We start from the raw sequence: 26,631 nt of genomic DNA, 5'->3' as shown, positions 1-26,631 counted from the left end.
CATTTTCTTCAAATAAACACGCTCAAAAAGCGACCGCCGAATCTGCTAGTCTCGATCAAATTTAAGAAGATCGCTGCTGGTAGAAAAACTGCTGAAATATTTAGTGGACTGTTTAAAAATCTCACTTAAAAAAAAAAGAAAAAAAAGTTGCGCAATTAAGAAAACACATTCTCAAGCCCTCGGGGTGGCGCAATTAAAAATCAGAAGCTGAGCCGTTTGACACTCGGAGACCTTGAATGGTGAATATTTTCAGAGTTTATAGACTTTTCGACTGTTTGAGTTAAAAGATCACAAAAACACTCGCTTAGGAATGAAAATGACTTTTTATTTCTTTCAAAAAAAAAAAAAATAGAGAGAGAGAAAACAAGTCCCTAGAATAAACAAATATACTGCTGTAAAATAAAAGCCTGTGATTTTTTTTGTGTTTTTGTCAACTGTAACATCTGTTTGCCTTTCCATGCTTGATACAATCCATATATTTCTGCTTTAAATAAATAGAAAACATGTACAAAGAAAGAGATGGGGGGGGGGGGGGGGGGGGGGGGGGGGAGGAGACAGAAGAGGAATCAGAGATTAAAAGCTGTACTCTGCTCCGAAAAACATTTGGCATCATTGTGAAACTCATGGCTGATCCTGAAGTACGGGGCAGGTCTGCAGCCCTCCAAAGATTTCTGCATCGTCTGTCTGTTCAGCCTGCCCCCACCGAGTAGCAATCATACTTATATACTGCTGTAAGAACGCTAATATCTTTCAAGTTCAGAAAAATAAAGAGTAAATGAAAATAATGCAGATTATGAGTATGTCTTTAAGCTGTGTTGTGAGTGTGAAGGTGTGCATTTCTCTATATACAGTAGTGAGGCAGCAATCCGAGGGTTCTTACCAAAAAACAGATGTAGAAAAAACAGAACGTGCACAAGAGATCATCGACTCGACACACCGACTCACCGACACAAAAATGGGGGGATTTACCATCGAACAGCCTCTCTCTTTTTGCTCGTCTTCCTTTTCTTGGGGGGATGGCGGCAGGGGGGTTGACTCTGCTGCGACCCACAGGGGACGCCGCAAACCAAGCAACTAATGTGAGATCTCTGGGACAAGTTCAACCGGGTGGTTACAGCGGCCAAACATCTGTCAGTCCAGACAAAGCGATGAACCTGCCCTTGCGCTCAGATAATCCATCCGCCCCTTCGCGCTGTCGGGGCCGTTTAAAGCAGCAACGACAACAACAACAGGAGGGAATTTATCATGAGCACCACCGCTGCGACTGTCATATCATGCTTTCTTAAAAAATCCTTTGCAAGGGTGTGTGTGTGTGTGTGGGGGGGGGGACAAGAAACACCAACAACACAACCATGCACTCCCCGAGAAAAAGAGAGATGGCTCGCCAGAGAGGAGTCCGCTCGCTCAACACCTCAGCAGACGTTTTAATATGACATCAAGGTTTATCCATGTATCCTCCTCCACTTAGATTCATGCTACAACAATGCAGACAGGCGGCAGCAGCTTTTTTTTCCTTCTTTTTTTAAAGTTGAAAGAAACTTTGCAACGTGGCCACGAGGTTCCCCAGGACTGATCCCAGCAGGCTAACAGCAGAAAACAGCGGTCGAGGCGGGAAAGTCTCAGCTGTAAATGTGAGAAAGAGTCTGAATTTGAGGGAAGGTGAAGCACTGAATAAGGCCCGCATGCTTGGCCACACCTTACGTGATAAAGCCGTAAAAACTATTGGCAAGTTGCACTGACGCTAAAGGTGGCGAGCCAGCAACGGAAAAACCACCGCGGCCATTTTTTCTGAACCCACTCAATCTTTCGACATCGGAACATTTTAAAACCAGTCGAATAACCTGATCCCAACTGGCAGCAGTAGGTTCCACTCAGAGAAAGTAGAACAAAAATAACAAAAGAAACGCAAAGACTGCAAAGATTACATTAAAGCAAACAGTTAACCTGATTTCACCTCCACGTCCTGGCTCTCATTTTACCCTTCTTCATTTCAAAGCCTAATGAGACTATTACAAACTTGTTATCAATCATCAGATCTGCAGTTAGACCTCATGTGATTTATTACTTTATCATCCAGGGCTATGATGACCTGATCCTGGATCAGTGCCACGCAAATCAAGCAGCTTTTATTTGTGAAGTGTCAATTTATCACATAAGATTAGAGACAGTAAGGCAGCTGTCCTAGAATATAAAAACGGTCTCATATTGGTGCCAAAAAAAGGACACATCCATTAACAAAATAGTTTTCTTTTTAAAGCTGGGACTCAAAAACACAGGTGGCCCAGAGGAGGGGAAGTTTTGAAGATGGAGAAGATCCAAAGAGTCCATATTTAGGACACAGGGAGCATCAGGAACATCCAATCACAGAATTTATCGACTATTTAAGAACTCCAGGTCCAGCTGCTACTGTTCGCAGGCTTAGAGTGCAGCCAAGATATCTGGATGAATCCTGCTGTTGTTCTCTACAGACCTGCGCGCAACCAAAGCTCAAAGGAGATTGGAAAACAGAACTTGTACTACAAGTTGAAACCAGAAAGCTTACGGCAGCAAAGACCTAAAGATTCTGCATAGTCGTATTTGTTAGAAGCCGTAGATAAGCTTGAGGTACGTCTCTCCAGCCTGCAAGCCGGCAAACATAAGCACGTTTTTCTTTGACTGTTGTGCAAAAAGGCCAATATGCCACATCTCGAAAACAGATTTACACGCAGTGGGCAAGCACGAACAAACGACGAAATCCAAGACAGAAACGAGGAATTCACTGGCGTAAAAAACCAATAAAAAAAAAAAAACCAAACAGATTAAGTTTCCTGTGTTCTGCTCGAAGATCACTTGTGGCAGTTACTACGTCGTTGAGATTTAAGAGGTGTGCTCAACCACTGGGTACGAATGACATCCTTCTCTGCGTAGGTTTGCAAAGACATTTCGGTGCCTCTCCGCAGAGCTATAATAAAACTAACAGGGAAGAGAGCTAATATCTCGATCAACTGTCCCAGTGATCAGTGGACTCACTACTTTCCATAATTTTCCTAAGTGCCCCTGAACAACAGCTGGTTGACTGACAAACCTCCCAGTCACAGCTGACATCTAAGTTCCAACACTTCTTGGACTACATACTTCACTAGTTCTAGAAAAGCACCATTTCAGCTCGCCCACTTGTAACAAAACACCTGGATATTCAAGCGTCGTGTGATTCGCCGTCGAGGTCCAACCGGAGACACTCTGTAGGCTGCTGACATCATGACTGGCAAATATGATTGGAGATGGAGGGGAAAAAAAGATGAGGACCTCACCTACCAAACACTGCAGAGATGTTAAGGAAAAGCTCGAGAACTACAAAGCCTGAGAGCCGGTGAGAGGTTTAATCTACTGCTAAAAGACTGAGACATCAAGAGAGATAATAGAGCTACAGTTACTGGCGGAGAAGAGGACGGGGTGGGAAAACCTGCTGTGGGAGGTCTTCCACAGGTTTCAGGGGATACTATGAAGAGAGGCTAAGCTAACACAAGACTGCAACAGGAAGCTTCTAGAAGCAGCATCTATCCAACAGCGACAGGGATGAGTGGACAATCTAGACAGAAACTGGTTATTATAGCTATTTTTTTACTTGCACATATCTACACATACCAACAGTGACAAACAGGCTAAAGAAGCATCCTAGAGAAAGACCAACTGGACCAGACAGGCTGAAGCGAGATTGTAGAGACTTCACAGCAGAGTGGGCGATGAGTTTGATACTGGACAACCACTGATGGCTGGGATGGAGATGCTGGACTGAGATCGGGAATGGTACTAAAAAAACTTCAAGTTCATTGTTAGAATGGCAGGAGAGTAACCTTGAGTCTCCCGCCAAAGTGGCTGGTAGATTTGACAAACCTATTATGTTGTAAAACCCTAAACTACTTCTACACACTTCAAATCTTCCTCAACTTTTTCATACCGGAAAGAAACAAAACCCCCAAAACAACAGCTCTGCTACGGCAGGATAGCCACTTGAGTGCAACATTTTTGCATGTGCATTTTTGCAACAAAATTTGACTTTATAAAAACAAATCAAGCCCATTTTGTGTTAAACATATCGGATCAAGTCTGGCTTTAAATTTGACCCTCAGAAATAGCCCTCGATGAAGAAAAGAAAATACGTACACATAAATGTGTAAGGATACACGTGGACACACGAGAAGTCGTTATGCATAAATACACCCACAGTCAAACTCATGGGGATGGATGCTTTGGCTGAGCTGAAGAGTCAAATTTGATCCCCACAGATTCTTGGAACCACTGAGCGAGGGAGACGCCACAGGTTCAGTGTCGCACTTACAGCCACTCACTTTGATTCAGTGCAATTAAAAGTGAATTCAACTTGATTCAGTAACATTTAACTCACTCTGTGCCGCTGTCATCGATCACTGGCACATACTGTGGATCTGCCAAGAAGTTGTACCTAATGAAACAAAGCTCAAATCCTTAAAGACTGGTTGATGAGCTGATGAAGAAGACAGGAAAAACAGATACACACAGATAGATCCAACTGAGGCAGAAAGTCAACAAACCACAGGCTAACAATGCTAATTAACAGTGAGAGATTAAACAAAAATACACTTTACCTATTCCTAAACTGACCACCAAGTTGAACACAATGTACAGTTGGAGGTCTCGTCACACCAACGTTTGACACAGCAAATGTCTGCTAATTTTTTAAAATCAAGTTTAACTGTTGTGATCTTTGATAGAAAACTGTTGCCACCAGGATGTGTTTGGGGGAGAAGGGTGGTTCTTCTGAAGCCTGTTAGAGCATTTATTCCTGTACTGCTGTCTAACATTTATGGAATAACTAAACTTAGCGCTAACCCTTTCAAAAACCTGAAGGAAGTCCGGCCTCCTTCGTTCCGATGCCCTTAAAGTTCTACATTTTGGACTACCCTTTATTGAGCTCAACAACAAGTTTGAGAGTCAATAAATAACTTTGAGCCATTTTTTTGGAGCATCTTTGACTTCAGGGTCTAACTTGTAAAAGTCAAACTCAGGTGTAAGACTGCTCCTCTCCATTGGCCCATCACAGCAGCTGCACCTTTATTCCAAAGTCAACAAACCACGGATATAATTTCTTCAAAGTTGTCCTTCAAAATACAAGGATGTTGCAAACAGCGACCATGATTAAAATTTGTCTTAATAACTCAACATTTTGAGTAATGCATCTCGAAACTACAATATACGCAATTCAAAATTTTGAGATAGCCCAGAATTTAGTCTCTTTTGGGCAGTTGTTACATTTTGTCTGTGGTAGAAACAAGCGTCCAGTCTCCTGATGCCCTGGATGATCTTTTATTTTTGTATGTAGTAATGGGAGTTTTCGTTTGAAAACAGCACTGCTTAGTGACTTAAGGAAAATTGCTAATGGTGCAGCTCTGGATAAGTTTAACATAGGCCAACCTCATGCTGTTGTAACTTATTAGCTACGTGCACAATTCCTTTCCTTACCGTTTCTCAGAGTGAAAACTTCAAAATACTACAGCTGTATTTTCAGTAAACCTTTAGTTTACTGTCTAACAGATCTCTTTAATCAATGTATTTAATTTATTCAACTAAATTTCTATAATAATTTTTAGAAAAAATAAACTACCCACTAGAAAAACAAAGGATAACAAAAAAAATCCCAAACTACCAAATTACTATCTAACTGCTATTAGCTTAGTTTTGCTGTGTCACTTTCTGGTGTGACTAGGCCTTAAAACATAATTTCATACAGTGCTAGCATGCTGTGCCTGCTAGCTCCCATCTTTCTGTGTGTATCTGTAGCATTACGTGGAGAAAAACAATGCTGTATGAGTAACAAAGACTTTAGCTCAAAACCCTTAACAACAAACGCTCAATTACTATTAACAAATGCTTCAACAAATCGCTGTACAAGCCCCGATAACATTCAGGAGAAGTTGGCGAAGAAAAACTGACAGAAAAATACAAATATATCCCAACAAAGCGGAAAATTACAGGAAACACACCGAAGAGGATTTGCCACTAAATCTCTTGCTAAGTGGACGGTTGTGGACGCAGACAGGGAGCGAGGGTGGGGATGGAGAGGAGGTCCGTGGCAAAGGTATTGTCTGAAACAACTGCTGAGCACACACGCACACACACACACACACACACACACACACACACACACACACACAATAAAACAAACACTTGTCTTCTCGTAAGTGCTCCAAAGTTGCCGTTGCAGGCGAGCAGTGACCCACAGAGGACAAAATAGCACCAGTATGAAATAAAGCTAATTCTGCAGCAGAGACTCTCACAGCAGTCAGACACATTTAGCCTGACTGAAAACTAGAGGTAGGATTTCCTGAATCCCCTCTTCCCTCCTCCCCGTCGTTCTCTCTCGTCCTTATTCCCTCTCCTGAAACATCACTCCATCGATAGGAACACAAATCAGACAATAAACAGAGAGAAGCTACACACACACACACACACACACACACACACACACACACACACACACACAGGTGCAAAGAGTTGTTTCAGACAACGACCAGCCAGGATAACATCTTCCCCATCGAACCCCTGCCATCGCTCAGTCCATCCTTTTCGTCATCTTCTCTTCCTCTTTCCAACTTGACTTTTGGTGTCAGCCTGGTTATCTTGTGTCAGTCTGTCGTTTCAGCTTGAGCAAATCATCCTTCCGTCCATCTCATCATCATCCTCTTGTGTTTGTTTATGCTGTTTGTTTGTTTGTTTGTATGTATGTTGCTTTTGGCACTCTGCTTCCCCTCCTGACTGGATTACATAAACTGCATCTAAACAGACAAAGAGAGAGAACATGATAGGAGAAACGGTTTGTTTTGATCACAGAGAAGCCCTCTGACACTCTGCTCTGACCGCAGTAAAGAATTTCTCAATGGGAAATTACACAAAAAAAACTGAGGGTGAGGAAAAATGGCAAGATAAAACGAGATAAAAAAAACAATACAAACAAACTTCTATGAAAAATACCAGCATTTCTAAAAATTGCTGAATAATTGAACTTCCCCGGCCCTCTTAAAAGCTATCAGATGAAAACACAGTTGACCTGGTGATCATTCTTTACCCCGTCTTCTATGCATTTGTTGCTTTTGAGATGACTTTGTGTGCCAAATGTTATTTATGTACTGCTGGTTTTGTTTTCAACCAGTCTGCCACTCTCAGGTTTTCTGTGGGTGACTCAAGACGACACATCTGTGTCACAGGTTGGGAGGATTTTCTTTAAGGAATCAGGGGAAAAACAAACCTTTTTTTTTTCACTATTTTTCACAAACTACCTGTGCTTGTCTTTCTATTTCAGTGTTTCCCTTTTACAGTCGTGTTGCAAATTTCTAGCCATCCAGCATCCTGGAGTCACCTCTTTAATGTTGACCTTAAATCTGGTGTTGTGCCCACGAGGTGCCCATTTTCACAGAAAATATGCCTCTTTTCTACTCGTACCTTCTCAGCTCGACTCGACTTTTACGATTTTCAATTACGTGGTAGTAGCTGTTACTTTTTAGTACCTGATAACCAAGATGGCGCCGCGTATGGATGCCCTGGTGCTTCAGTGCGTTACTTTTGTCTTGTTTTTGTGCATTTCTTCTGTGTCTGGGCACTCCTCTGGATATTCTTACACCAGAGAAGAGCTCCTTAACTGCAGGACTACAACGCCTGTGGATTTATTTCCAATATTTGTCGCATCTGCGGCAGATTTACTGCTGACTCTGATCAGGAAAGTGAGACGTCGAAAGAGAGGTAAGCGAGCCGGCGTACTCGTGCGTTTGAGGAAACGCGGACTGAGAACGGCCCTTCCTGGGATCTTCCTTTCTAATGTACGCTCACTCTGGAATAAGATAGACGAACTGGCCCTGATGAGAAGCATGAACAAAGACTTTGCCTCCTCCTGTGTCTTATGTTTTACGGAGTCGTGGCTCTGTGAGGACATCCCGGACTGCGCGCTCAAGCTGGAGGGCTTTCATCTGCTGCGCGCGGACCGGCAGGCCGCTCTCTCCGGTAAAACCAAAGGTGGAGGTGTCTGCTTCTACATCAATAGTGGCTGGTGCACAGATGTGACAGTGATTGCTCAGCACTGCTCTCCCTCTCTGGAATATCTTTTTATTCACTGCAAACCGTTTTATTCTCCGCGGGAGTTTGCTTCATTCATCCTGGCCGCTGTTTACATCCCGCCAGACGCAGATGCGCAGGCAGCTCAGTGCGCACTCGCGGAGCAGATTCTCCACACGGAGCGGACATACCCGGACTCTCTCATCATTGCTCTTGGGGACTTTAACAAAGCCAATCTGAGCCATGAGCTTCCAAAATATAAGCAGCATATTAAATGCCCGACCAGAGAGGAGAGAACATTAGACCACTGTTACAGCACGATCAGCGGGGCCTATCGCGCGGTGCCCCGCGCTTCACTCGGACTTTCTGACCACGTCATGATCCACCTAATCCCCGCGTACAGACAGAGGCTGAAGCTCTCCAAACCTGTCGTGAGGACTAAAAAACTGTGGAGCAACGAGGCTGTGGAGGAGCTTCGCACGTGTTTGGAGACCACAGACTGGGACACAATGAAGGCTGCTTCTAACAGCTTGGACGAGTTTACGGACACTGTCACCTCCTATCCACTTCTGTGAGGACAGCATTGTGCCATCACGCACCAGGGTGAGTTATAACAATGACAAACCCTGGTTTACCCCTAAACTCAAAAAGCTGTGGCTGGAAAAGAGTAAGGCGTTCAGAAGCGGAGACAGGGACTGCTACAGAGAGGCCAAGTACAGGTTCACTAAAGAAGTGGACATTGCCAAACATCAGCACTCTGAGAAGATGCAGCAGCAGATCTCAGAGAATGACTCGGCCTCTGTGTGGAAAGGTTTTAGGAATATCACAAACTACAAGCCTAAAACCCCCCACTCCACTGATGACTTGCTCTTGGCCAACACCCTTAACGACTTCTACTGCCGTTTTGACGAGCCATCAGGCAGCCTTCACACCTCCAACGACCCCAACAATAGAGGCACTTTGGACACTCATTCCCCCACCTCTCCCCCCTCCATAGAGCCATCACCACCTTCAAACTGTTCACCTGCAACACCCGCCCCCTCACCCCACACAAAAGAGGATTTCACACCACCTCCTCCGACCACAACTCTTCATATTCATGAAGCAGATGTGAGGAAGCAGTTTAGGAGTCTGAATGCTCGGAAAGCTCCCGGCCCAGACGGTGTGTCTCCTGCCACCCTCAGACACTGTGCAAACGAGCTGGCCCCAGTGTTTTCTGGCATCTTCAACTCCTCACTGCAGGCATGTCATGTGCCTGCCTGCTTCAAGTCCTCTACCATAATCCCTGTCCCCAAGAAACCTAGGATCACTGGACTAAATGACTACAGACCCGTGGCTCTGACATCTGTGGTCATGAAGTCATTTGAGCGCCTAGTTCTCTCCCATCTCAAGACCCTCACGGCCCCCCTCCTGGACCCCCTGCAGTTTGCATATAGAGCCAACAGGTCTGTAGACGACGCCATCAACATGGCCCTACACTTCATCCTGCAGCATCTGGACTCCCCAGGAACCTACGCCAGGATCCTGTTTGTGGACTTCAGCTCTGCCTTCAACACCATCCTTCCAGACCATCTCCGAGGCAAGCTTTCCCAGATGAATGTGCCTGATCCCATCTGCCGGTGGATCACTGACTTCCTGACGGACAGGAAGCAGCATGTGAGGCTGGGAAAGAATGTCTCGGACTCCCGGACCATCAGCACCGGCTCCCCTCAGGGCTGTGTTCTTTCTCCTCTGCTCTTCTCCCTGTACACCAACTGCTGCACCTCCACCCACCAGTCTGTCAAGCTAATCAAGTTTGCAGATGACACCACCGTTATTGGGCTCATCTCGGACGGGGACGAGTCTGCCTACAGGAGGGAGGTTGAACGTCTGGTGTCCTGGTGCAGCCACAACAACCTGGTGCTGAATGCCCAGAAGACAGTGGAGATTATTGTGGACTTCAGGAAGCACACAGCCCCATTCCCCCCCATCATCCTGACTGACACCCCCATCACCTCTGTGGACTCATTCCGCTTCCTGGGTACCACCATCACCCAGGACCTGAAGTGGGAGCCCACCATCACCTCCGTCATCAAGAAAGCCCAGCAGAGGATGTACTTCCTGAGGCAGCTGAAGAAATTCAACCTGCCAACACGGACGATGATGCAGTTCTACACTGCAATCATCGAGTCCATCCTCACCTCCTCCATCACCGTGTGGTACGCTGGAGCCACTATCAGGGACAAACAGAGACTGCAGCGTGTTGTGCGCTCTGCTGAGAAGGTGATTGGCTGCAGACTCCCATCTCTGCAGGACCTGTACACCTCCAGGACATTGCGGCGTGCAGCTCGGATCTCAGCTGACCCTTCTCACCCTGGACACAGTCTGTTTGACCTGCTCCCCTCAGGCAGGAGGCTCCGGTCCATTCGCACCAGAACCTCTCGCCATAAGAACAGTTCCTTCCCCTCTGCTGTTGGACACATGAACAATAACCACATGATTGTCCCCGCCACTAACACATGACCCTACGCTGTGTCACTGCATCATTTCATGTTTGGCACTGATCACCACCTGCACTCATGTATATATCTTTCTACGTAGCACTCATAATTCTTATTCTCATGTATATATCTCATGTATATCTCATGCACATATCTTTCTTTCTACATAGCACTTTAATTCTTATTGTCTGCACTGAAGCACCGCAGCAATTTCCTAATGTTGTAAACCTCAACATCTGGCAATAAACCCATTCTGATTCTGATTCTGATGGGCCGAGGTTCCAGTCTGAAAATGTGAGGTCAACAGACTGCATGTCATCGATTGGTCACTCAGTAGCGAGATTGAAAACAAAAACTGCCATTTTTGAAGCTCTGCAAGGACTCAAATGGCTCCACAAAAACCAGAATCGTGGTGTCGAGTCTGACAAAAAGCCATAGACCATCAACACCATCACCTCGACGTCCTCCATTGTTGCGTTATGATTGCGACGCTTATAAATGTCATAGACTTGCGGAAGCGTTGCTATAACGACGCAACACATATTGAGCTGGTACTCAATTATAATGGAAAACAACTGAAACACAGTTGATTCAAGTAAAGCCAAGTAGGTACCAGTGGAAAGAGGCATAAAATGGATGGAGCTCCTGGTCGTGTACAGTGAGGCCAACGAGGAATTTTAAATTCTTAAAATTTTCATTTTAATGTCTTTTTAATGGACACCAGGGGCTGATAACTGGTTCTAAACCCCCCCCAAAAAAACAAAACCCAAAATCCACAACCAACTCATAAAACCTCATAACTGATAAAGTGTCACTGATCAAAACAGAAATCTTGGTAAGAGCATGTTGTTGCATGAACTTCCTGTTTTGCCACCCACAAAGAACGTGAGAATTTAAACTGATGTTGTAATCATAATAAGAGCAGCTCTGTTATTAGCAGTTAATCTTCTCTAAGTTGGTTCAAGCCTCAAGTTTCGAAAAATTTGCATGCAAATTCATTCAAAACTTTCTGAGTAATCCTGCTAACACACTGCCAAACAAACACACCGAGCCTCGCCAAATTATTAAGGTCAGGGTGACTTTGAGTCCAACATTTTCAATCCCGTCATTTAATTTCCTAAAAGTAATCAGCTGTTAAGATGTTAAAAATGTATGCGAGTTACCTGGGCTCCGGGCATGGGTGCGAAGGGGTTAGTGGGTCTTAGAACAGGCTGGTTGTACATCATTGGCTGAGGAGCCATCACAGGTACCCCACCCATCTGACCCATCTGGGGAGGAACCTGGACAAAGGTAAGATGCAGAGAGATGTTTGCAAAGTAAAAATTAAAGAAAGAAAGACATAAGGTTTTAAAAAAATATTTTGTTATACGCAGTAATGGAAACAAGACAACCAGCCGCTCAGCGGTGGCTAAGCACGGAGCAATCATTTTAAAAATGATTTCATCATCCAACAAAGTCTGTTTTCAAGCTCATTGTGTTTAATCTGAGGGTGAAACTCCTTTTGTTTTACAGGTGAAGTGTGCCAAACATTACACTCTAGGTAGTGGGACAGTCTTCAGCAGCTGAACATACTGGCGCCTTGTAAGGAAAATAAGGTGACTGGAGTTCTTTAAATTTCGTGCAGATGTTTCACGTCTCATCCAATAAGCTTCTTTAGGTCTAAAACCAGAAGGTGGCAAGTCCCAGGCATTTAAACCCTCCTGGGAGTTGACCCACTATGAACCCATTAAGACCTACCATAGGACCAAGTCCGCGAGAGTTATCTTTATAATTTTACATGCTGTAGTGCCATTTTTGGAAGTTGCTATACATCAATATAACCGTTATAGCCCAAATTTTGATAATATCTATGCATTAAGTCTATAATAACTATATAAATTGCAAAAAAGTGCAATAAACTACAGAAAATTGAAAATCGCTTTTTTAAATTTTTTAACATATATTTCTAGTTAGAGAAATTTAAGAGGCTTATCCCTCAAAACTGTAAATACAAAAAAGTTGCACAAAATAGTTTCTAACAAAAGGAAATTTATTTTGAGTGTCTTCATAGTTTTATTTTTGAGATACACCAATTTTTTATATACTGCAGGAAAAATGAAAATAAATATTACAATGCAAATTTACAAAGAAAACAGCAGGTGCATCAAAATAAACTATTTCCAGCAGTGCAATTTAAGTTCTAAGCATCCCAGAAACAATACAGAAAAGCACAAAGCCAAATGTGACTTTTAAAAACACCAGTACAGGCTTATAAGGCCCTGAAGGTAAAAAAACTACATTTTCCGCGAAAATGTCACTTCTGATTTTGGGCAGGTAGGCATACGATAGTTCGCGCTGACGTCTATTCCAACGTAGAAAGTGTTATGAACAGTTGATCGGATCAGCAAAGCGTGTTTCTGGAATATTATGTTTTTGTTGCTGCAAGTGCTTTTTATGCAAATTTTGCAAAGCTATATGTGGAAGGAAACCGTGACCTAGGACAAACTGATGGCATAAGATGTAAGTACAACAACTCCGGTTTCATATGCCAAAAAAATTATTGTGCTAGCTTAACGTGGTTCCGGTTCTACAGGGATTTTAAAATAGTTATGCAAAATGGAGCGTGCCCGCTCCGACCGGTTTTAAAGGGTTAAACATGTGTCTCATCACATGTGCCAAGCTGTGAAAGAGGGAATGGGTCATTATCAGCAGAGGTTTCAGGTGAAACCACTGTGAGACCTTGCCCCATCCTATCATGTGACTCACTGAGGTCACATAACCCAAGTTGTGAGTGGGGGTTCAGGCACCTGGGAAGGGATCTCAAAACTAGATGGTAGGTGGCAGACTGTCATAGGCCACCCCCTCGGTTCAATGGTGGTCGTTCACAGCACACATAGATGGACTCATTTACTCCTCTTGTCTTCTCTGTCCAATGTGAACATTGGTCCCCTTGCTCTCAAACTTGGGTGTCCACGCTAGTTATGCTACATTTGAAAACACACAGTTTAATTAATAATACAAATACAGACTTGCAGCTCTAGTCTCCATATAAATCTACGACAGTGCCCCCCCAGGCATGTGTGGGAATATGTTAATATGTGCATGCTTACCATTCCATACACAGGCACTTGCGGTGTGGTCATGGGGAAAGCCATGGGAGCTGGAGCCTGGCAGAAAAACAGAAAACAGGTGTCAACTATCAGAACAAAAGCACCTGACTCAAACATTTCATGGCTTTTGTCACATACGGCTTCAAGCCTTCAAAAAATAAAATAAAATAAAAACCTCACAATAAAGCCTACTTTATGTGCAAGGAGAGTACATTTAATGCTCAAGTATGTGCACATTAGGAGCACAATAACGCAGCATGCAGTAGGGGTACTTAGTGGATTCCCACTGAGTGCAATCATTACCACTGCTTTAAAAAGGGGTGGCTCAATAGCACAGTGATTGGCCCTGCCCTGCTCACTTTGCAAATCAAATCCACTACAGCTGAACAGGCTTCAAATGCTTCGATGTGACGGGCAATTTGTAGCCATCGTTTACAACCCACGTGTGTCTGCGTCGCTGCCGCCCGACTTCTGCTTGACAAATTGGTAATTTATGGGCGCGAGCGTCTGCGGTACATTGCGGTATCGTGTCGGCGAATATCCTGGATGGAAGTCAGTTTACAAGATGATATGGGCAGGTGCAGGGCGGCGTGCCTCTTGCACAACAGTAGAGGAGTATTAATATCAACAGATGAGTTACTGACAGAGCCCATACGACTTTGATGTCTGTCAAACACAACCAGGAAGCACCTCACTGGGTTTTGGGAACACCTTATAGCGTTTGCACTCTCCTCATCACAAGCCGTGACTGCCTGCTCTGCTGCAGGTCAGCACCCGCTCACCCCACTGTTTGCAAAAACCCATTAAAAACAGCTGCCTTCACAGACCTAATCCATCATCGTAAATGAGACAACCGCGGCATTTTTAACACAATTACAAAGCCTCAATCAAACTGCTGAGAGAGACCGGTAAAATATTTCCATTAAACACAGCAATTAGCTGCATGGGAAAGTCATAGCAGGCTTACGTAAAATGATGAGCTACATGAATTAAGTGAGTGCACTTGTGGGTTTAGTTTTGTTATTGGCAAAAACACAACCACCCCAGCATCATCATTTAATTGTTATTTATGCACCGACACCATAAAAAGGACCTGCTGTGGTCATTTCAAATGAGGCACGTTGACTCTCGGACTCCAGCGTAGCTTTGCATGATTTTTTTTGTGTCTGTTTTTGCTACCTCTCCTTTCATGGCCTGTCTAACTTTCTCTTTTGTGACGCGCTGCTCTTTGCAAACAGACAGTTTCATGCGTGAAAAGTTCCCACAGATGTGGAGAATCTCTGGATTAATTTGACACATCTGAAAAAAATGTGACACATAACCGTCAGGCGTGTTCACGAGTTGATTTATTTGTCTTTTATGACAGATATTAAGATAATGAACAGTAAGTACAAGTCAGTGTGACACACTGAGTTTAACAGCCCGTGCATAAAATCAGAGAGCTCAGATTTGACTCAGAGAAGGAATATCTTTCAGTTTCTATTATTTCTAATGTGCCTCACGCGCTGTCTTTGGCTGAAGTTAAAGATATTCTTGCTCATCATTTAAAAAAAAAAAAAAAAAAAAAAAAAAAAAAAAAGTGGCTCCAGGTAAAATTGAGTTTTTCCCCTACTTGCATTATCTTGATGAAATGAGAACATCTGATGTGCCTATTTAATTTTAAGTCAAACTAATGTGACTGCTCCACAGGATGATTTATCACCTCACTCGATCTGATTTGATTGTGCGCGCCATGCGAGCTTTTGACTTTTTAAAACTTATGAAAACTGAGCCGAAGTCATTTAAAATACTCAGAAAACTGCATCTGAACACTGAAGATTTAAAGTGATTTATAAAAGGAAGAAGATGGGTGGTCCCAGTGAAGAGCACGCCTACCTGACCTTTTCCACCTGAACCACGAGTGAGAAGCTTCTGCACAGATGGTTACAGAGCAGTCAGCTCACTAACTTTTAATGGTGTGTATGGGGATTGAGCAGGGATTCCCAAAGTGTGGGCCAAGGCCCCCTGGTGGGCTGTGAAAGTACTGGAGGTGGGTCGCAGTATTAACAGTAATATCAGTTTGTGTTTACAGGTAATACTGCAGTATATTTCTAACTAACCGGGCAGCTCACGCAATTTAAAGATATAAAACATTTGAAGAGGAAAAAAAGGTCAGAGGTCAAACCTGTCCTGATATTTGGATGCAAACTATAATGTGACTTTTACAACAGTGTCATTTTCTAAATGTTGCCAATACAAACAAAGGCAGCAAGATTTTTTACGCAAAGTTTTAAAGACAAGACATTTTAAAAAAGCTTGACCTGATTTGACCTTGAAGAGGTCGAAGGTCAAAAGTAACACAGTATTTAGAATCCCCATCGTTCCCTGTATGCCAATATATTGCCGGTACAAACAACAGCAGTCAGAAACAAATAGCTCTATATACCATCATTATCATTTTGACCTTTCACGCCAATCTATTGAACTTGAAGGGGAGGTCAAAGGTCAAATGTGAGACTATTTTAAATCTTTCTATATATGTTAACAAATAAAAACACAATTTCCATGGTGAAGATAACAAGTAAGCTAGCCAGCCTTCTGCTACTTTAATTGTCCGTCTGTTATTTTTCCAGCGTCAAACAGCTTTCTGAGCGATGGCTGCCACTTTCAGAACCGCAGTCTCAGCCCTGCAGTGTCATTGCCAGGACTTAAATGTGGATGTGAGGTAAAAGATCCTTGCAAAAAACATTTAAGACCTCTCTGTGGTGATTTTCCATGTTCGATGGCAAGACCCTCAAAATGACCAACTTTGAAGATCTCTCACAAAGCGCAAAGACCTCGCTCAGTGTATACTCTGGTTAAGACGCCCTCAGGAGAAAAGCCAGATAAGGTGAACCTGCGCACCGCCCTCAGGAGATAATCAATCGCAAGTAAGTTCTCGCCTTTGTAGAGCGAGTTGTGACAGTTGCTCAAAAGCATTAATCAAAGTGAACTACAAGTTGTACGAAAAGAAGCCAATTCAGATTAAAAAAAAGACGCTTTAATTTATCCATCTTATTGTGCGTTCAGCAATTGATCAGTGGGTTTGTGGTTTTAGCATTTGAACCCTGATTAAAGATGAAATTGACTTTACCGTCATCTGCACCCGAATCGCTCATTAATTTGCAAACCATCCATCTCTGCTTCCTGTCTGTCTTCACAGCTGCTTGTGCAAAAATGACGGCAAGCATCATTTTTATTCCCTACTTCTTTAAAACACGACAGAAAAACAAAAAGAAACCCAAGACAAAGCAGAGAAGGTGAGACGTGTCGATGCACCGCTGCAGATTCTCAACCGGTGTTTTTGTCCATCTATCTTTACGCCGCCGACAGCTCCTCGGTGCATCGTGTGACACATCCATGAGTTTGTATCCGTCTTTTTATGCTCAATCTCCCGCCTGCTGTTCTATCCTTCACCAGCGTGTCTCCCTGCCTATCTGCGCATTAAATTTAAAAAAAAAAAGAAAGCTGTCTTTTCTCTGCATCTTTCATCCCAAGTTTCAGCTTTCACAGCTGAACTTCTGCTGCTCCCTCTGCCATCTCCTCGGCACAAGCAACTTTCTTCTTTCTGTGCTTTCTAATGCAAACTCAGACTTCTGACCTTGAGTGGCCTGCAGTCTCAGTCACAGTAAAAAAAAAAAGAAAAGCAAAGGGAAAATGCTTTTTGATGGCGTTTTTGAATATCCAACCAGCACAGACAGTTACAACCTTGCCCTTCTGTTGAGAATCTCAGACGTGGGAGTTTCGATTATCATGCGTGAAGCGTGACGAGCTGCTTACTCGTGTTACCTGTGATGTCTCATGCAGTTCTGCTATGATTTATTTATTGTCTCATGGATTATGGGAGGTCATCTCAGCTGCGCTGGAGTCACAGACTGTGTATTTTCATTCTCGGGGACAGTAATGAGCAGTTTTATTAATATTCTCTCTCTGAGCTTTGTTTGGTTAAAGCTGATGTTTCTGTCGTGCTGACTGAACCATGCAGAATTTCTGTGTCGTACCGTGTAAGAGGTGAAAAGTTTGTTTTAGTTTGTTCTGCTCAGGGACCCATCACCTCTTTTCCTATTATTGTGCTGCTGAATTAATCCCCATAGGCAATTTCTGTTCTTGCTGGCTTGTCAGTGGGAGTTAAAGGCTGAAATAATAACACCTTAAGAATTAGCTGGTTTGAGAATTACTTCAACACGTTTTTTTCCTGCACATCTCTTAAAAAAAAAAACAAAAAAAAAAAGATGTTTCTTGGTGCATCAGGGACTCATTTCAGCTGGATTTTGCTGCTCTGTTGCAGGGTGTTTAAACTCTTTACCCCTTGAAAGTCGACTAAGAGGCTCTTTGTTATTTTTCAACTACTCAAATGATCATTAAACCAAGTATTAACTGAGAAATACTGAGGTGTCAAAGCTAGTCTTTAAGGGTACAGAGCAGGTTGTCAGATGCCGACTGTATGGGGGGCAAGAGTTAAGAGGAGCTATTATAGTATATTCTAGTTTTGTTTTGTGTTTGATTCTTAACTCTGTATTATGTCAGTGATGTGGGATATACCTTAAGCTTTCTGTTTGCAAGAGCAGCCAATAAGAGGTAAACGACCTGTAAAGTAGCGATGGCAAACACATACTGCTCCTATTTCGATCTCAAAGCTGAACCAAAGAAACTCCTCTTTCTGTCAGTGTAGTTTATTAACATTTAACTACACACTGAATCCCTGAGACATCTGGATATAAGAAGTCGTCTAAATGCAACAGCAAATCTCTACATGACAAAGAAACACTGCTGTAGTAAATGAAAGAAACACTCTGGGACTAACTTGTGAAAAAAATATCTAAAATGACAGAATCTTCTGTAAGCTCATTAAAACAACATTTTATGAATTTAGGAAAATTTCTTATTTAATTTTCTTAAATTTTGCCTGATGAAAAAAAACTTTTAGAGCAGAAAAAACAGGCACTTTTCTGTCATTTATTAATTATTTTGATGCAGTATGATTAATTTATCATCAGAAAAAGCTTCAACACTTATGAAAATGGCAGGTAGCAAGTATCTGAAAGTATGCTTGCAAAACAGGCCATTTCTTTATATAATGTACAACCTTTTCATAAATCCTGTTCACTGCAGTCTGTTTACCCATGAAAGCAAAGACGTGAAAAGAAAAGGTTACGCCACAACCTCTACCTCTAGGTCTAAATCAGGCCTGAGGGTCATTAAAAGCAACAAATGAGACCAAATTGATACACAGATCGATGTTAATAACTGAAAAGTGTTGTTTATATTAGAGAAAAAAAACCCGGTAGAGCTGACTCTCTGTGGCTGTTTGCAACCATTTAGTAACTTGTTGTTAAATCCTTCATTGCGATACTTTGATCTGTGCATCCTGGACCGGACCTCTGCTGCACATGAAGTTTTTCCTTTCATACCGAGATAACGTCGCCATTTCAGCCACAGAGATAACAGACTTCTGAAGCGCCTCAGAGTGGCTCGGTTTGCCGTTTTGTTTCCGTTTCATGGGATTTGTTGATTGAGGGGGGAGAAAAATGTGGATAATAACCCGATGAACGGCTGACAAATAAATTAGACGTGGATCTTTTAAAAGACACCCAGAAGAATGGCGCTCTTAGGTTTTAGTAGGGAGAAGGAGCGCCTTGTTCTAACTTCCTCACATCAATTTGCTTACATAAGCAGCGCAGACTATTACTTTTTATCACAGAGGTGAGAAGGTTATTTATGATAATGGTGCAAGAACAGAATGAACTTCCTTTTTTTCTCTATTTTTTTTTTAAATAAGCGTCTTCGGGGAATGCAAGTGAAAGAAGAGGTGACAGGGAAAGAGATGAAGAGAAAGATACCCGGGAGAGGACGTGTCTGAGCAGCTCGTTAAACAGAGATAAGTACTTACATAACTAGTATAGAACATTCCATTCTGCATCAGGACGCAACGAGGAAAAGGGACAAAAAACAGAGAAAGACAAGAGAGGAGGAGGAGGGAGAGGAGGCAAGGTGATGAGATGGGAAAAAGTGGGGGAAAATGAGCGGGAGATGATGAAAGAGGGTGGCAAAACCGGTAGAGTGAGGTAAAGATGAGGAGAAAGTAAGGAGGAGGAAAAACGAGAGTGAAAGATTAGAAGCACAGGAAACAAGCAGAAAATAATAAAAGAATGAGGGGTCGCGGTGCAAACGTGCAGATGTCAAAGGCAGGGCGAAGAAAACAGGACGAGAAGATGACAACGCAACAAAAAACAAAAAATAACAAGAGTCGTGATAAAGCAGAACACGAGCCAACGAGGGAAGGAAGACGAGTGGATGACGGTGCAAAACGAGCGGACGAGGAGGATGAGCGGGACAGGAAGGAGAAATTAGAGGGAATGACAGCAGAGGTGAAGCGGACAGCGAGGGAAGAAAGGAAGAAAGGGAAAGATCAACAGGAGGAGAAAATGAGAGAAAGAGGGGAAGAGGAGGGTTAGTGACAGTTTGTCCACGTCAGCCAGAAACTGCAGTCAAGAGATCAGGATGACAATCAGGAGCTGCCAGGATCAGCAAAAACACACACACACACACACACACACACACACACACACACACACACACACACACACACACACACACACACACACACACACACACACACAAAAATGTACCGAGCTGATACAACAAAGACACCGCACAGACATGCACAGATATTTTCACAGCGCTCGGTGTGAGAAGTGCCACAGTTTTAGATTAGATGCATGTCCTACAAAGTGTTTGCAAGTTCCAGTCAGCTCGGCATCACGCTGTATGTTTGTGAGAAGCCAACCTAAATATTCAAACTGATTTTGTCTCCAGCACTGGCAGAAACATGAAAGGAGGCCAAATTATTACACTGACATTTTGGGAACTTTCGGGCACAGAGTGAAATGAGAAGATGCTACATGCCCTCGCAGTGAGGACGTGGATGTGTTGGATCTGGAAAGAGCCCCTGTGGCTGTACGACCCCACCCTGTTCATCAGCGCAGATCAAATGTGAACATCTTACTGCACAAGGAGATTACTGATTGGTTTGCTTCCAGACTCATGCTACGTAGAAAGGCAGGATAAGTTTTGGTTGGATCTTGTTTTCAGAAGTTGTCAATACATTTCATCAGTTTTTGTCGCCCTGCATTAGATTTTATTTAGCTGTCGTCTCGTTTATGTCAGGGGAAAAAAACTGAAAACGATGACGGGAATTACTGGTCAACGAAATAGATTAGTTTCTGCTGGTTTGATTTGTGTAACATGGGATGTTGGGCTGCCACAGCCGGGTTGAAGACATGAGTGTACGGTGACATCTGGCGATGATGTCAGTGGCGGTGGTCAAAGTCACCAATACGGTGGATGCAAAGTGTCCTAAAGCGTGATTTTAACTTTTGCAGGAAATCTACATCCTAACTTAACGAATTAACCAGAAACAACTCTTTCCCCCACAAAGCAACCTTCCACGCCAATCAAGTCTTGTGGTATGCGTTGACCCGACGTGTAGTTACATTTATGTAGAAGGATGTGGTGCAGAGGTAAAATGGGTTTCCGGAGGTGTAACTTTGAGGTCTGACAATTTAAGCTTAAACCAGCATTTCTGAGATTGGTCAGCAGGGGGCGACTACTCAGGTTGCCAGAAGTTATTCAGTTCTATGGAAATCTAAATGAAAACTACCGCTGTGTCTAACTGCTTTATTACCTCAGTAAACACTTTCTGTCTAGGTTTCTGGTCTCAGCTGTTTGTCTCAAGTCTTCCTGTTAAAAGGGAGTTTTTCCTTCCCACTGTCGCCAAAGTGCTTGCTCATAGGGGGTCATGTGATTGTTGGGTTTTTCTCTGTTAGTATTATTGCAGGGTCTAACTTAAACCTTAAAGCGCCTTGAGGCGACAGTTGTTGTGATATGGTGGTGTATAAATAAAATTTAATTGAATTAACTGAATAAGCCACTTAATGATTTTCAGTTTAGAAATTATACTTAGTGTTGGAGGTTAAAAAAAATAAAAAAATCATACTTCTTTTACATTATTTTAACGAGCTGACCTAAGCAAAGAAAACTGCTAGCAGAGCTTTGACTGTGGCATCTTCTCATCGACCAACCGCATTTCCCAAAATGCCGTGCATCAAACAACAATAAAGGGTCTTTCCCATGAATTTTTTTTCGTGACTTTAACAATAACTTTGGTTTATCACAACTCAAGTCTCATTTTCGTAGCTTGGGGCATCATTTATGAAAGCTGGCAGCAATTAAAGTCATTGAGGATAAGAAACATGATGAGACCGGATATTAAAGCAACAGATTTGTAAGATTATCAAAGACAATAACTCGCTGTGGGGGATATTTTGTTGGCACGCTTTGGGCCCCTTAGGCAGGCAGATGCTCTGATCGTAGTGAGTATTGTTGCTGTCCACGTCCATCCCCTTATGATCACAGTGTACCATCTTCTGATGGCTGCTTCCAGCAGGATAACAAACCATGTCTCAAATCATCATCTCAAACTGATTCCTTGACTCCACCGTCACCAGATCTCAACTCAGGAGAGCCCCTTTGAGACGTGGCAGAACGGAAGATCAACATCATGGATATTTAGATAACATTTTACTGAATTAAGCAACTCTGAAGGGAAAAGTAACTCAGAACTAGCAAGACCTAACAAAGTAACCAGTGAGCTTTACTTTCATTTTGTTTTTTGCTTTCTTTTCCAAACTTGCAGCTTTGTTTCCCTCCAGTCTGCCCAACTGGGTCCAGTTTGTAGCTGTTGTGGACATCTTGTGACGTTGTTCTCAAAATCTGAGCTAGTTAACTTGGTTAATCTAAAGTAAAGCACTAAACAGGAATGATGCCAAAAATGCCAAATGAGAAGATAAGATTTGTTTTTGTGATAAACCAAAATTATCCAAGACTTCCAGGACTTACAGACACCTCGATGGACGCCTTTGGGCAAAATGTTGAGGTTGCACAATTCTTTATAGCAGCTGGGTATTTGTGCATGTGTTGGTCTCCTTACCACATGTGGTACAGGCATGGGCTGTGGGGCCATGGGTGCTGGGCTCCACTGTGTGGTCGACATGGTCTTATTTTGCCAGTTCTGGCCGCCCGTCAGCTTCTTCTCTCCCGGTTGGTTCCACTGCATATCTGGCCTGTGGAAGTCAAATGGATTCAGCTGTTTAATCTCAGGTTTAGTTATCACATAATTTGCTATTTACGTTTTTCAAATCTTTAAAGTCTAATTCAATAGGCCACAGATGTGTGTGCATATTAAGCAGTTCATAATAAATTTGCTTTCTGAGATTTGTGCTGACAGTTTCCTGACCAAGAACAGCTTAAAAGCGTATATTTGCTTTTGCAGAGACTACAGGCACAATTCAGGAAAGGCACCATCACGACTCAGCAAAACTTACTTTTTGGCTGGGGTCCCACCAAACTGCAGATCTGTGGAGAGTTGGAAACACAGAAAGTGAGTGATCGCAGTTAAGAGAGTACAATGAAAAGGGAGGCAGGAAGGAATTTCAGCCTCAGATGCTGTTTTTTTCCCCTCATGAAAAGAGGTTCAAGTTTCCACAAAGAAATAACAAATTCCAACCAAACACATGAAGTTAAAGAGGAATATGCAGGCTCACTTCTATGTACAAGCAACAGTAAACTTTAATATGTCCTTAAGAGTCTGAGAGTACACTGCAGGCACGTATTCAAGGCCAGGCATTGCATGTGCCACGTTATGTAACCCAGTTTTTCTCTCGTCTTTGCTGGTCTATTCACATGAATCTCAACACTCACTGCCCACGAGGTTGGCCAGAGACGAGTCGAGGTCGTTGGCTAGCAGCTTTCCTCCATGATGGATGGCCACTTGAGGGGGAGGTGGAGGAGGTGCGGTGTGTGTGGGAACTGTAGGCTTTAACAGGTCTCCGAGAGCATCAAAACCTGAAGAAGAAATCAAGGTAAACAAGCGAGTGAGATGGGTGTGCAGAAAAACTGCATTTTTAATAGGAATGGCTGCTAATAACGGCATACAGGCAGGCAGAAAGACTGAGCAAAAAGCAAGATCAAGCACTTCATATTTAATTTAACCGAGTGGCAGACTTGACCGCTGATGAACCTTTTCCCTCAACAGCAACTGTTCAATTACAGATTAGAAAACTGTAACTAGGCACAGAAGGCCTGTCAAGCTTTGGATTTCTCCATATGCCAAGTCAATAAAGAGACAAGGAGCAAAAGGCTACATATATATCACTCTGTTTGCCTGCTGTAATGTGAGCTGCACAGCTCAGCTACAGTAGTAATCAACATTTTACTAGCCAAATTGCATTTCGTAGGGTTACTGTATCAAGAATATGGTGTAGTATTTCTCACCGACAGCTACCTCTGGAGATGTTACAGTTATCCTTCATTGTAGCTACAAATCCTTAAGTCTTTCTGGAACCACGCTACCACACACGTTTAATGTTAGCTTAAGTGTCCTGGATGCTACTACGCCCTACACGCTGTTAACCCCTCTATCCCACTGTTCACTGGATGTGGGAAAGAATACATTTGATGTAAACAGTCTAGCAATGTTGGCAAAGAGCCCTTTGTTTACTGAACACGCTTACTGGTGATACACAGAGAGCCTTTTTGTAATCAAACTAAGTCGTTCATGGTAGCTTACTTGTCCTAAATGCTAATTAGATTGCAGTTACAGATGTGAAAAAGAAAGTTTTCCCAGGACTGAATATACCCTGTGATTCAGCAGCTTGTAGAACTGCCTTTATCAGCAATAACATGAAGTAATCATTTTCTGTGTGGCTTTGAGTCTCTCACATCAGTGTGGAGGACTTTTAGTCCGCTCTTCTTTACAGCGTTGATTCAGTTTGCAGAATGTCTGCCAGACAGGTGGCCTCACATTTGACTCTAGAACACTTTGGCATACAGAGGAGTCCATGGTCGACTCAGTGACTACAAGGTGCTCATGTCATGTGGCTGCAAAAAGCCCCTCTCATCACCCCTCCTCTATCGTGCCCGACAGTTGGTATGAGGTGCTTGTGCTGATATGCTGTTGGGATTTTTCAGACATGGTGCTGCGCAGCAAAACATCTCCACTTTGGTCTCATCAGTTCAAAGGACATTCCAGAAGTCTTGTGGTTTCTGATTTACAAACTGTGATTTTTAGAGAGAAAAATCACAGGTTGGCCTCCGTTCCAAACAAGCAATACTTCTTCAGTCTTTTTCTGATCATGCTGTCATGAACTTGTTAACTGAGGTCAGCAGAGTCTGAGATGTAGTTCCTTTTTTGCAGTTCCTCTGAGCATTGTTTTACTTTGGGTTGCCAAGAATACCATGTTTACCTAACCCGAACAGACAAACTAGCTTCTTTAATAGCAGACGTCTGCTTAAACTTGTCCACCTATATCAAAAAATGACTGCATTTCCATTGAAATCTGCAGCTGTTCTCACTGTGAGCTGTATTATGCTCCAACGCAACAACAAAAAGTTCGACAGGCAGAATTTACCAACTTACTAAAGGAGACGGGGGACTATCAATGGTAAGGCTGAAAAAAGAAAAATAACATCTAAAAGTTAATGAGTGAAGTTCACGCTGGAGGACAAGACAAGAAAGTTTGGGAACAAACGTTATAAAGTTTCTGTATCAGTGAGAAGACATTTAATCCTGACTCTAATGAGAGCAGGCTCTTGCTTTCAACCTAATTTTTCCTACTCTTTAAATACATCAACTTATGGCTCGACCACTTTAATGAAGCCGAGCTGGACAGTTTTGATCTGAGAATATTGCTGAGTTGGGCCTCCTTAATATGAACCTCAATCTCACTGCTAGCCTCTCTGTTAATTGAATTCTTTCCGACCTATTTTTAGCATTTACCCACACGGGGGGAAAAAAGCAGATAGTTTAAATCAGATATCCTCGACCTAAACCGCTCTTTTTTTCTTTGCCATGTAGCAGCTTCAGTAGCGAGCCTTTAATCCCTGACTCGGTAGCTTGCAGCAGTTGTTCCAGATGATTGATTTATCTGTTTGTAGTCGTCATGTACACACTCTGACTGTGAACAGTGATTAGTTTGGAACATGCGTGTGTGCTTCTGTGTGGGAAAGTTAACTGAGTTTGTCTCTGATAGGTGGAAATGACAGGGTAATTTCCTGCACTGGTGTGGAAGTGTTTGCGTCTAAGTGGCTGCGTTAACAGCTTCTCATGTCAGCACTCATTCAGCTAATGGCTTAGCACAGGTCTGATGGTGGGAACCTGGAGATGTGATGGTGCATATTCAGAGGAGGAAAAGGTCAGCATGGCTAAAACTATTAAAAAAATATCTTTCATTGAAAGATGGAGAGATGAAGGCAGGAGAACAGCAACAAAAATTAAAACAAGAATGAGAACAAATGATTGCTCTGCTGCTAAGGAGAAAGGATGAAAGTAAGGCAACTGATGGTGGAGAGGGGAAAAAAACGGAGGAATAATATTTAGTTAGGAAGCGGTGTGTGGGTCTGACAGTGGTGCTGACACAAGAGATTCAGAAAGCACTCTTCCTGCTAGCTTAGCAGATGAGAGAGAAAAAGGGAGAGGATGGAAAATATACCGAGACAGAAAGAAGACTGGAAGTAGAGAGAAGAACGGGAATTGAGACAGAAGGGAGATCGAGAAATGAACCTAGTTTTAAACACTGATTTCCCTCCTGTGATAAAACGCTTTGTCAACACAGGTGAGTTTATATTTCTTTATTTCTGAAATCGTCACATCAGTAAAGCACCACTGAATTAAACTGAACCAAGAAGCGACAGATGAACGGAACAAGCTTCCTCAGTAGATCACACAACACTGCAGGGCAGCAAAAAGAAGAAGAAGAAAGCAGGGATGGAGGGAGATAAGTAAGCGGTGTGTGTCGTATTGAACTGAGGAGATAATGATATCTGTGTTAGGTGTTTCAGCGATGGATTTGACAGTCAATAGAGTTTAAGATCAAAGGGAAAGAAGAAAGTAAATCCATATCGAGGATTCAAAACACCAGCGCTGA

At 42.9% G+C, this 26,631-nt stretch overlaps 1 protein-coding gene across 2 annotated transcripts in view; it reads right to left on the bottom strand.

Annotated features, from left to right (window-relative positions):
• Nucleotides 1–802: 802 nt before the first annotated feature.
• The window catches only part of LOC308402332 (phosphatidylinositol-binding clathrin assembly protein), a 117,765-nt gene continuing 91,936 nt past the window's right edge, over nt 803–26,631 (bottom strand). For both annotated transcript variants that reach the window (XM_080891081.1, XM_080891082.1), the window contains 7 exons: nt 23,408–23,551; nt 23,032–23,062; nt 22,638–22,770; nt 13,631–13,687; nt 11,705–11,821; nt 6,483–6,791; nt 803–6,448 (listed from right to left, as the gene is read on the bottom strand). In XM_080891081.1, coding sequence (XP_080747207.1) covers nt 6,777–6,791; nt 11,705–11,821; nt 13,631–13,687; nt 22,638–22,770; nt 23,032–23,062; nt 23,408–23,551 — 497 coding nt within the window. In that variant the 3' untranslated portion in view covers nt 803–6,448; nt 6,483–6,776. The remainder of the gene's footprint in view (nt 6,449–6,482; nt 6,792–11,704; nt 11,822–13,630; nt 13,688–22,637; nt 22,771–23,031; nt 23,063–23,407; nt 23,552–26,631) is intronic.

Source organism: Rhamphochromis sp. 'chilingali' (assembly GCF_963969265.1).
Source record: "Rhamphochromis sp. 'chilingali' genome assembly, chromosome: 1".
Taxonomy (NCBI): Eukaryota; Metazoa; Chordata; class Actinopteri; order Cichliformes; family Cichlidae; genus Rhamphochromis; species Rhamphochromis sp. 'chilingali'.
Note: the sequence above shows the minus strand (reverse complement) of the source record. Positions and strands in the feature narration are given on the sequence as shown.